This window comes from Populus nigra, chromosome 1, assembly GCF_951802175.1.
Source record: "Populus nigra chromosome 1, ddPopNigr1.1, whole genome shotgun sequence".
NCBI lineage: Eukaryota > Viridiplantae > Streptophyta > Magnoliopsida > Malpighiales > Salicaceae > Populus > Populus nigra.
Window position 1 is genome coordinate 37,261,217 of NC_084852.1, and position 11,636 is coordinate 37,272,852.

General features: G+C 34.2%; 2 protein-coding genes across 5 annotated transcripts; both read right to left on the minus strand.

The window, feature by feature from the left end:
- Positions 1–338: 338 nt before the first annotated feature.
- LOC133673925 (DNA repair endonuclease UVH1) lies at positions 339–5,415 on the minus strand. Of its 3 annotated transcripts, XM_062094864.1 has the most exons (9): positions 4,485–5,412; positions 3,916–4,136; positions 3,737–3,822; positions 3,311–3,472; positions 2,024–2,857; positions 1,757–1,864; positions 1,403–1,663; positions 1,093–1,316; positions 339–744 (listed from the first exon to the last, which is right to left on the minus strand). In XM_062094864.1, exons 1-9 carry the CDS (start codon positions 5,357–5,359, stop codon positions 534–536), a joined length of 2,982 nt encoding a protein of 993 aa, XP_061950848.1. In that variant the 5' UTR covers positions 5,360–5,412; the 3' UTR covers positions 339–533. The 3 variants fall into 3 exon arrangements, with proteins under 3 accessions (XP_061950848.1, XP_061950856.1, XP_061950864.1); XM_062094872.1 differs by lacking the exon at positions 339–744 and having other exon boundaries at positions 1,244–1,384; positions 1,469–1,663; positions 4,485–5,415; XM_062094880.1 differs by lacking the exons at positions 339–744; positions 1,093–1,316 and adding an exon at positions 1,379–1,402 and having other exon boundaries at positions 1,469–1,663; positions 4,485–5,415.
- A 2,885-nt stretch (positions 5,416–8,300) lies between these two features.
- On the minus strand, positions 8,301–11,054 carry LOC133681137 (uncharacterized). Of its 2 annotated transcripts, XM_062104273.1 has the most exons (5): positions 10,545–11,053; positions 9,998–10,096; positions 9,317–9,361; positions 9,024–9,161; positions 8,301–8,767 (listed from the first exon to the last, which is right to left on the minus strand). In XM_062104273.1, the coding sequence occupies exons 1-5, from the start codon at positions 10,917–10,919 to the stop codon at positions 8,408–8,410; spliced, it is 1,017 nt and encodes a 338-aa protein (XP_061960257.1). In that variant the 5' UTR covers positions 10,920–11,053; the 3' UTR covers positions 8,301–8,407. The 2 variants fall into 2 exon arrangements, with proteins under 2 accessions (XP_061960257.1, XP_061960258.1); XM_062104274.1 differs by lacking the exon at positions 9,998–10,096 and having other exon boundaries at positions 10,545–11,054.
- Between the last annotated feature and the right edge of the window lie 582 nt (positions 11,055–11,636).

Genomic DNA, 11,636 nt, shown 5'->3' on the forward strand with positions numbered 1-11,636 from the left:
ATTCATTACATCAAAACCTGCCAAGACATACAGAACAGTTCGGTTCTTTTTTTTAAAAAAAAAAAAAAAAACCCTCGCCAAATCGTTCTATTTTGATCTAGTTCAATTTTTCTTTTTAAAAAAATTCAATTTAGTTGGATTTTCATGCATTTATATGTTTGGTGTGAATTGAAACTCCTCTCCATGTTTAGAATTTAACATTAAAAAAAAAAAAAAAAAACCTTTTAGTGCGTTCCTTTGCTCTCAAAAACCAAAATCGGAGACGCCATTCCAAGGGCTAAGATACAAAAGTCTTCCAATAATCTTACTCCCCCTCGCATACACAGGTAGATAGGTAATGGAAGTAACAGAATGTTGCATGTTAAATTGAAAAAAAAATATAGTGATGAATTGATAAGCAAATACAGCATGGGAAAGCTATGGCTATGCCAGCCCTAATATCCCGTTATTCACTCAGGTCAGGATCATTTCTCCAAGGAATACATTTAGGTACATTTTCTGTAATGTGCCAATCAAGTAAATGTGAAACCAGATTATAACAAGGTCGGGTACTTTGCGTAAAGGAAGTCTCTGAGAGTCCTGGCAGCCTTCTGGCCACCCATTAGTTCAGCTAGCTTCTCTACAGGAAGAAGTGTGAGTTCTGCTAAGCTCTTACATCCATCCATTATAGCCCTGTAGTTTGAATCTGTGACCCCCGGGAGCCGTCTCAGAAACTCCACAGCAGATGTATTGTAGTTCTCCGCTCTGTAATGGATAGAGGGTATAAATCATAATAAAAAAACCTGGGGAAGAAACAGCACAATGACAAGAACCGTTTTGTCCTAGTTATGTTTGCATGCATACCAAGTCAAGTAAAAAACAAAAATGTAGATCCAACACCCCAAAAGAAAATTCATGTGCAAAATTCAACAATCAAGTCCCTTCTCGATCACAGCATTGCAAATAGTATGTCCCCGGACTACACCAGATTTATCCACCCCGCCTAAGATTTACTTTTTTAACTCCCATTTCCCACACAAAGCATCATAGATCATAATGCAATGTTAAGAGCTTATAAATCAAGCTTGCGAAAAAAGACAGTATGCACCTTACCTAACATCATTTTCCACAATACCATCCTCCGACGGGACACCAACTCTAACTGCCTTCATCTCATCAGGTTCATCCTGATTTGCCTTCAGCGAAGCAAATATTTCAGCTGTAGCATGTAAACTGCGTGACCAGATGATTCGCAGGCGGGGAAAATGTAGAGCAAGCAATGACAGCTTGGATATAATACTAGTTGGTGTGACATCATCACCAATATCACTTGCAGACTGCAAAATTATATCCAATTAATCAAACTGGCACAGCATTACGCCTGATTAAGAACCACCTCTTTCATCTGATGAAGTTAGTTTACCTGAAATGAAAAGCTTTTATCTTGTGAAAACTCAATCAGAAGGACAGGTAATCGATAATAGCGCACCATTGTTTCCACTTGGTTGTAAAGCCGGCCTGATGTAAAGCTCATAAAAAGATCTTGGATACTCTTCCTCTCTACACATATTGACGGTGAGAGAATATAATCCCCAACTTCCAATGTAACTGGTATTATGCTCATTCCTTTCTGGTGGAGAACATTTGGGAGGCTACTCATGAACTCCCTCATGTCTACAATGACCTGAAAATGAAGCAATTCCTCAATATTATACTTCATAGAAATTGAGAAGAGAAAAACAGTTCATCCTGAATGGCTCAAAACGCTATCACATACCTGCATTTCTTTCTCAATTTCCTTTCTCCCACCAGCCCTTCTGGTTGAGTTTTGGTAACTTGAAGCTAGTGGCTCTATGGAAACATTCAATCCTAAGCAATGTCCATTCTGATCCAAAACCAAGTGAAATCCACATGAGCAAAATTAGAAATTAACATTGATAAGATATCAGAAAGTAAATGCGGATCCCTAAGGGTTTTTTTTTTTCAAAGAGATGAATGGATTTGTTGATTGCAAATGTTTAAATACAATTTATAATGACCGTACCTGATCAACTGGAATCATCATCAGCGATTTCTGCCTGATCAAAGATTCAAATGCTCCATTCTCCCTGCGAATACTAGCCTCAAACTTTTGGACCTCAGTAGAATCCTCATAGAAAAGAAAATACACCTTCAACTTTTTTGAGCGATTTTCAGCTTTGTAGACTTCAATTTCCCGGACAAACATCATGTCTGGATGATAAGCAATAACTACAGAAGGCTTTAAGATGTCAAGTATAGGCTGATCACTTTCCAGAGCATGAAAGTGCACCGGTGGTATTGGCTTGGCATTTCGAGATCCTGTAAGGCCTAGCTCTTCAGCATGTCTCTGAAGAGACCCTTTGTCAACAGATGCCCGCTGCAAATTCGCTTCATAATAACCATCTATGGCAGCTTGATCATTTTCAACTGTCTGGCTTTTGTTTTTTGAACCAGATATTTCTGGCAAATCTTTTATCACCGTATCAATATTGCTGTCATAGTCCTTGCTTCCAGAATCCTGACCAGTTGCTTGGCCTCTTTTCTTGCGTTCTTTTCCCTTTTCTTTTGCACCTTTCATGCTGCTGTCAGCAAGAGGCTGCACTTCATCTTCAACAACCAGTCCCCTTTTATACTGATTTCTTATTTTTGATGCTGCAGCCAACAAAACATCATGTTCCTGCTTGTTTGTGCTGCTAGCTTCCGCACTTTGCACAGTCGCTACAGGAACAACTCCGTCAAGAATTCCAAATCCTTTGGGCTCTTTTGGCTTTAGTTTTGCTTTCTTTTTCTCAGGTGCTGGCAAGCCACCTAGCTCAACTTTGCTCAACAAGTACTTCTTCCATTCTTCTTGCAACACCTTCATAAGAAAAATATACTATCATCTGGTCACATTTAGCACATACTTATCCGGACAACACCAAGGAGAAAACATCGCTAAATGCATTTTTCACCAAATTGAAATAGATAATTGCCTACAGCTTTCAAAGAGACATTGAGCTTTGCTAAGGGAAGCTAACCCTTCACTTTACATCCTATCATTGGGACCACAGATGAAAACTACATATAAGTCCACCGGGAAAAAAAAATTGAACTTCTAAACTGGAAAGGAACTATGCAGTGAAGAGCTACAAGCAGGCAAGAGCTTCACTAGGGTCAAAAAAGGTAGCGCTCACATGGGGCACAAGCCCTTGCAACAGATTGGAACAAAGTGCATGCACGTGCTCTGGCCTCTACTCTGTGAAGCACTTCAACATGTGATCAAAATAAAAGATAGAATAAGAAAAGGAAACTCAAAAAAATGTCAAACAACCTTTCGAGGGCTGTGCATGATGCAATCTTCAAGCTGCATGCATGAGCATTCATCTTTGCATGCCACCAGAACAATGCCATTATCAACACCTTCACTTTCAACCTGATCTTCTTCTCCACTTTCAACCCTTTGTCTTTCTTCCCCTATCTCTTCAAGTATCTCCTGTAGTAAAAGTGTCACATCTAAACTTAAGACTGGTAAATCCAAAATTAACGAATATGCTCAAAACAACAACAGGCACTGGTAGAGCCAGAGAAAATTATGACAGAAGTTCAAAAACAAAGCCGAATCAGAGACAAATTTTCTTTCCAAGATGCATCAATTGCTTAGATGTGAAAAGTTACAGCCAAATTTTCAATAAATTTATTCAATTGTGCTTAAAATACAGCCATAAGACAGCATAGAAAATGGAACTCACTCACTCACACGTAACACCTTCCATTTTGGTGCCTCCTCCAAAACTTCCTCCAACACAACCCCACTACTTGTAGTTGAGGACGAAGTACCATCAGCTGCTAGGAAAATTTCAGAATGAGAAGTTATCAAAACTAACGCCGTAGAAGTGCTTGGTTAAAAGAAAGATGAAAACAATAATGAAACTTCACCTTCTCCCTCGTTACTGTCACCCTTTAATTTTCTCTTTTTTCCTACTTTGTTCTTACTCTGCTCATTTAATTTCACATCACTTGATCTTGTCAAACGGAATACTCGCTTCTTTGCATAATCAAATATCTTATAGCTGGGTTCTGCAAATATCCAAACAGACTGAAAACTCTGTGACACCCTAAGCGTATCCAAGTACTTCAAATAACTTACTGCATCATACCTACACAATAACTCATCAAAATCAGTCCAAAATTTTATGAGCCCAAATTACATTACTAGAACCTACAAGAACAAAAAAGAATTTACCCAGCATTTCATTGAAAATTCTCAAATAGAACATGCCCAAAAAGACTAACCCGGACATCAGTTCAAAATTTGAGAACTTTAACCTGTGTATAAAACTAGTCTAAAAACTCCATTAACCAATCGAATCTCATTCACCTAACCAAACTTCCATATCAAACTAAACCCTAAAACCACAAATCAACCAATACTTTTAAATAAATAAATATATAAATTTTACACAACAATGAAATAATACATTATGGTACAACACAAAAAAGAATACCTAACAAGGTAGTCCAGCAACTTCCTCAATGTCTTCAAATCCGAAACGAGCTGTTTAGTTTTCTTCCCCAAGGTATGCCAAATAGGATCCAACTGTCTCCTCACGATCTCATCAAAAGACTTGAACAGCCCATTCTCAACAGTCAAATCTTCCACGTCAACCTTATTACTCTTTCTCATTTCTTTCAAACAAGCATCCATAACTTCCAAAATCGCCTTCTGTATCCCCACCATGTACTTACTCATCGGAACCCTCACATCCACAACCTCCGGCGGATCCTTCTCCAATTCCTGCGACACATAAACCTGAAACCTCGGCCAAAGATGCAATCTTTTTATGAACAAACACTTCATTAACCTCTCCGTCTTACAAAAACCAGACACCATTGCCTGTGGCCTATCACTAAAAGCGCGGATATAAAACACATTACTATTATTCTGATTCCTATTCTGAGTAGAGGATTTTAAAATTCTAACTATGAATGCTTCGGTGGAGGTTTCTGAGATGGAGTGAGCGTTGAGGATGATTAACCCGGCGAGAGAGGAGGTTGGGATTTTATTGGAGAGGAGGTCGACGATGAGGATACGGGGAGTGATGAAGCAGATTTGGCCGGAGGAGTAGAGGGAGAGGCGGTGGTGAGAGGGGAGATCGGCGGTGATTTCGATGGGGTTTTGGTTTGTGTTGTGGTGGTGGAGAATTAGGGATTTAAGGGTGGGGGGAGGGGAGAAGATTAAAAGCGTGCCTTGAGAAGGGGAGTGGAGGGAGAGGAGGGAGGAGACGAGTTTTGGGAGGGATAGACCAGATGAAAGGATTACGAGCCCGCCGGCGGGGTCTTCTAAGAGGTCTGTTATTATGTGTTCGTGGAATTGGACCATCTTGGAGCTGGTGGCGTGAAGGAGGAGGAGTCGCGGAGTAGGGAGGAAACGGATTTTATACGCGGTGGATTGGAATTGGAGGGTAGTTTGAAGTGTTTTCCTTCAAAACGGCTGCGTTTCAAGTCTCTAACGTTTTTATCTTTTTTAAAATTATACAAAGTTTACTTTTTTTTCATGGAAAATTCATTGATAAGAGGCGTGTATATTACATTACAACTAATTTTTTTAAAAAAAAATTCATGTTATAGTTTCATTGTGGATTTCAATTTGTGATTTTATTTTTCATTTTGATTATTTTTTTTATTTTAATTTTATATTTTCATGTGTTGGTTTTGGTGTTTTGTGAGTTAATAATTTCTTTTCTTTTCATATTATTGAGAAATAATGATTTTGATAAGATTTCAAAACTTAAATTGAAGATCATTTAATTAAATATGATTTTAATTTGTAATATAAAGACACCTTTAAAAAACATGAATTAAACTAAATTAAAAAAAAAACTCAACATGGCATATCTCGAATTCATATAGAAAAATATAATTTAGTTTACATATTCTTCATTGACTTATTCTTTGATCTTTAGTTTTAGTATTTTTAGTTTTAATCCAAAACTTTATCTTGTTTATATTGTAGTCTTTAAATTTAAAAAAAATAAGAAAAAACGGTTAATTCATCGTATTTTAATGATAGAAAAAGCTGCTTTGGTTGTGGTTTTTTTAATAAACAAGTTTTATTGAAGCAATTTTTTCCCTTATCTTATTAAAAAAAAAATCAAGCCTTGAGATTTTTTTTTGGGTTAATTTTTCATTTTTTGCATGATTAAAGGTTAGTTTGAGACTAAAAAGTGATTTATTGGGAGAATATGTGGTGTTTTTTTAACTATTTTAAGGATAAAAACAATAAAAACCAGATTGAGAAACAAAAAAACCAATGTGGCATAACTCAAATTCCTATAGGAAGATGCAATTTAGTTCACATATTTTCATTGACTTCTTATTTTATCCCTTTAACTTTAGCATCTTTAATTTTAATTGAAAACTTTATCTTGTTTCTATTTGAGTCTCTAGGTTTAAGATAAGAGAAAAAGAAAGTGATCTGGTACATATATTTTTATTATAAAAAATTTAATTTAGTATCAATGAATTTTATTTTTAAAAAAAGGTTTAATTAAAGTTGTTGACCCTTCATCTTGCTTGAAAAGAAGATTGGGCTTTGAATTTATTTTTTTTTATTTTTTGCATGATTAAATGCTACATAGAGGTAGGAAAATGGTTTATTGAGAAGGGTGTGGTGTTTTTAATAATGTTTTAAAGTGAAAAAACGATTAAAATGATTTTTTTTAGATCTTAGAGTCAAACATCAACTTTCCAAGTATAAAAAACTTTGGAATTCAACCAGTGAACAGTACATCATTTGTCATTACTTTACAAAAAATTAGTAGATGCATGTCATCATCCGTCTAATTTAAAAAATAAAAAAAAAGAGCCTGACCTTGCAGGGCCCCACACATATGTTTTGGGGTAATATACCTTTGCTTGTTTTTTTTTATATTTTTTTTAGATTTTAATTGTGATTCGATTGAATAAAATAGTAAAAAATTATACTTGCAATATTATTTGTTTAGATATTATTTATTTTTAAAATTGTTTTCAAATACAATTATTGCAGTTTTTTTAGCATTAGCAATTGCTTTTTTATACTGCTGCCTTTCATTTTTTTTTTATTAGAGTTTAATAAAAATTTATTTTAATTAGATATTTAATTTTAAGATATCATTTCGTTACATATTTTTCAATTTGGTGTTTTCTTTTGTAAAATTATAACATTTTTTATAATAATGTTAGCAATTATTTTGTTAATTATTGCATGCGAACCTATTATACAAAATATTTTAAAGTCATGGATATTCAATTAAAATGAAGTTCAAATCACAATGATTTTTGTAAAAAAGAAATCATTGTTGTTACCTTTTTATTTAATGAATTATGTTGCTTGTAAAAAAATATATTTTTTCATTTAAATAATGTAAAATTACGTGAATAAAAAAAGAAAATTTTGATGAAAAACAACATTTTTCCTCCATGATTTTATATTTTGCCTTTCATCTTAATTTCTTTTTTTTTTTAACTATTGTATGATTAGTTCAAAGATAGATTCAAAAAATTCCATTAGGTAGAGTGTGAGCAATATATTATTCTTATTTTATTAATATATTTGCATCAAAATTATCAAAACATATTTTTTGTTACAAAACTTTATGTTATGGTTCTGATAAATTATTATTTTAAAAATATATATTATTTGGTAAAAATGTCATAAAAGGAAGCGCATTGCATTAACAAGGAGTTTTAATTAAAAAAGATATTTTTCTTCTTATTATTTCAAATCATTCATTTTCTTTTTTTTTTGCTTTCATTTTTATTAAATAAACACCATAAGTCAAAAAACTATATTTTTTTTGTTAAAATAATATATTAATAAGAGAAATAGGAATTATACTATAAAATTATTTTGTTTCAATAAAATTTAAATTATATTTTCTTATAAAAAATAATTGTATTGCCATCTAATTAAAAAAATAAAAGGTTTTCATGATAAAAAATTAAATATCTTAATTTACATTTATATCTTAATTTTTTTGATGTAATTATTGTTTTTCACCGACCCTTTCTCATTTGTCAAAAACAAGGATACGAAAATAAAAAAAAAAGTTTTATACAAAAACTAAAACTTGAAAACTAATGAGAGTGAAAAGAAATTCATAGGAAAATAGGTAGACCAAAGAGAACATTTTCGCACTTCTTTGTTAATGGTCAATTAGTTTCCCATGTTTCTTACTTTTGTCCTCTGTTTTTGAATTTTACTCTTTCTTAAGAAATTAGAAGAAATTGGACATTAAATTGGCCATAAAAATATGCAATAAAAAAGAAAAATAATTCGATGATCAAAATAAAAATATAATAAAAAATTACACTGCTACAATACAATGTGAGTTTCTCTTGTAATTGTAACAAAAGGTATTCATGGCCTGGCCAAGTAGAAACATTTTTAATCTGATTTCACATTTGTGTTAAGATTTCCCCACCCGTCGAGTCTTTGCACCAACAAGGGAACTGGCTTTTCCAAGACAGACACGTTAATATTGTTCCATACATCCGATTTGGTGGGGAGCTGCGCAATTTTCTCTGCAATTTCCATGTCTTCTGGAAGAACAGAACCGAAGACAGTGTATGCTTTCTTCCATTCTTGGTGATCGGCTAGGCTAATGAAGAATTCTGGACCAGAGCCAACCCAGGCCACTGAACCCCTTCTTATGTATGGGCACTCTTCAGTTGGAATTTTCTTGAATGTTGTTCCTTGAGCTTCTAATGTCCCTTGAATTATTGCAAAAGGAGGCCCAAAAGGAGCCTGGGAATACGAGCAATGAAGGATTGAAATCATGAAACCCCTTGGCAAGCATGCATGAAATCTTTACGAGTAACAACATGCGATAGAAATATGATACTCCCTAGGTGAAACTACCACATACTCCCTAGGTGAAACTACCACACATCAGAACCGCAGTGGGCAACATGATGCTCCAAACTACTACCAAAAACTTGCATTTTCACAATTCTTATTACAGGGCAAATAAGAGAACTCGCATGACAGTAAATGAACTTACCTTTTTTATGTGATTTCCTTCTGAATCCCACAATTGACCTCGGCCCTCTGCACGATAAAATTGGCAACCAGCACAATGACGTAGTGTGAGCAGCTCAAGAATGTAGGCTACAGAATGGGGAGCACAGTCTGGGAAGAGCTGCACCAAGCAAGTTTTTGTCCAACAACTGTTAAATAGAGATGCATAAAATCGAAGAAACTGAAGAAACAGATCAACTCCATGAGTGGAGTGTATCACAATTAACTTGTCCGAGGCATTTGGAACACAAAAGTGCCTAAAGAATGACCACTTACTTTTATATGAAGAGTGCCATATCCTGTTTCCAGGCCAACAATGCCCTGAAATAAGCAAGAACATTAATAGAGGAGATCCTAAAATTAAGGTGGGACCTGCAGCAATGACAATCATATAAAACACAGAGGAAAGTAGCAGCATCAAATTTCTTGGTAGGCCAAATGATAATCACCACAGCGATTTTTTATAATCAAAATACGGAGACATGTCATAGTTTCATATCAACTGCAGCGGCAATAGAACAACAAAAAAACTTCAGCAATCAAAGAGCACAAACATCAAGATACAGAAACTTCAGTACTCAAACTTTGTACTTGTTTATTTATGCATTACAGCCGCAAAAGAACAAGCATCTGACTACAAGAGAGACCGGTTGTCAAAAATTCAGTGTAAAGTCTCTCCAAAAGCAATGCACCTTAAGAATACCATGGAGCCTGATAACAGGTAAACAATCTTTCGCATAGAGATCATGCAAAAGGAAATGGCAAACATATCTTTCAATTGTTCAACAGAGTCTTGGTAAAAGATAGATGTCCAATGACAAAATTCCACCATGATCTTTGTGATCGTAACTCTAAAAACTTAAGACAGCAACGATATCAAATTGAAGAGTGCGTACTGCATGTTGGCTACATATTCCGTCTCATAAAGTGGAATCAAATTTCACCAAACTGAAATACCTCTCCTTTTCCAAAGATAAGCCCAGAAGTCCAAATAACATGGTCCCCTGCTTCCTGTCGATCAGGGGCAAATATATCCTTTTGTTTCTTCAGCCAACACTGGAGAAATGAAGCAAGTTAAAGTAAAGAGATTCTTATCATCATCATTGAAACTTTAGCATTTCATTCAAATAACTACATGCAACACCACCACAGACTCAATCATCAAAAGTGCAAAGAAAAAGAATTGCATAAAGAAACAGGGTTTGAGAGGTCTTGGAGCTGCTAACTCAGAATTATCCAACTTGTTCTTTATAGATCGGCTTAATTTATCAGTTCAATATCTAAATCAGTTCATTGAATTAAGTCAATGATCAATCCAGGGTTTGAAAGGCCATGATCACAGCATCGTTTAATCATCTGTTTTCAGAATCAAATTCCATGAAGAAACAAGATTCATTCTTGTCCATCAATCAATCCAACATTTCAACCATGTAATTCAAAATAACAATAAAAATTCCAGCAAAAACATTTAAAAGTCAAAACGGAACCAAAATTTCAATCTGACCTCCCCAAATTTAGACCCACAAGCCTTTTTATTGCCACAAAACACCCAAGTATCACACAAGCAAGGCCCATCAATACCAGTGCACATAGCCTTACAGGCCTGACAACACTCCTTAGAAGAATTGAACTTATGATCTGACCCCCACTTCACTGCAGCTCCCCAAAGCTCCAACTTCTCAATCCCTCTACAACACCCACCATCATTACTCTCCTCTGCCAATGTCAAAGGCTCAAAGTTTGAACCTTTAGAATTTGTATTAGAATTGAGAGCTACGGAGAGAACAGTGTAGACTAAAGCACAAGAAATAAAACCCGCCAAGAGGAAGGTGAGAGAGATGAAACGGGATGGTTCAGAGTCGTTTTGGCGGCGACCCATTTGAGATATTGGTTTGGAGGGGAAAAGCCAGATGGGGATTCGAAGGCTTTGGATTGAGGAGTGAAGGAGGAAAGGAAAGGAGGGGGATGGGGGGTGTCAAAGTCAACGGTCAATCTATGACAATGTGTGGAAACTATGAGGTAAGCAGGTATTTTTGTTATATGTTAATGGAGAGTTTGATTGTTGTTATTTTTTAAAGTGTATTTTATTTATTAAAATAATATTTTTTATTTTTTTAATTTATTTTTGATATTAATATATTAAAATGATTTTAAAATACTTAAAAAAATTAATTTTTTATATAAAAAAATACAACTCCTACTATACTTTAAAGTTTTTCACGGCAATAAAAAAGGGTTAAAAAAAATAAACAACCGACTTCATTTTTAAGGGATCATTTTGTGGTGATTTAATTTGGTAATTCTTCAATTACTTTAATGAGGTTTGGTTAATTTTGTAGTAGAAATGTGAGAAAAATTATTTTTAAAAGTATTTTTTATTTAAAAATATATTAAAATAATATTTTTTTTATTTTTAATATTAACATATTAATCATGTAAAAATATAAAAAAATAATTTAAAAAAAATAATGAAGAATTAATTCATTAGTGATGTGTATTACTGTGGGATGGGTCCCAATCCAGCCACCATTTTGACATTGCAGAATTAAGAACGAATTTAATTTAACTTTTGTGATGGATGAAATGAATGTAATGT

What these genes read in the sequence shown, in the direction of transcription:
- LOC133673925 (XM_062094864.1), bottom strand. Translation starts at nt 5,359, where the DNA reads ATGGTCCAATTCCACGAACACATAATAACAGACCTCTTAGAAGACCCC. An exon ending in TTGCTGGACTACCTTGTTAG is followed by an intron (nt 4,137 to 4,484) that starts GTATTCTTTTTT and finishes GTTATTGTGTAG; the next exon opens with GTATGATGCAGTAAGTTATT. An exon ending in AAATTGAGAAAGAAATGCAG is followed by an intron (nt 1,664 to 1,756) that starts GTATGTGATAGC and finishes CTTCATTTTCAG; the next exon opens with GTCATTGTAGACATGAGGGA.
- LOC133681137 (XM_062104273.1), bottom strand. Translation starts at nt 10,919, where the DNA reads ATGGGTCGCCGCCAAAACGACTCTGAACCATCCCGTTTCATCTCTCTC. An exon ending in TTATCTTTGGAAAAGGAGAG is followed by an intron (nt 9,362 to 9,997) that starts GTATTTCAGTTT and finishes TGCTTATTTCAG; the next exon opens with GGCATTGTTGGCCTGGAAAC. An exon ending in AAGGAAATCACATAAAAAAG is followed by an intron (nt 8,768 to 9,023) that starts GTAAGTTCATTT and finishes TCGTATTCCCAG; the next exon opens with GCTCCTTTTGGGCCTCCTTT.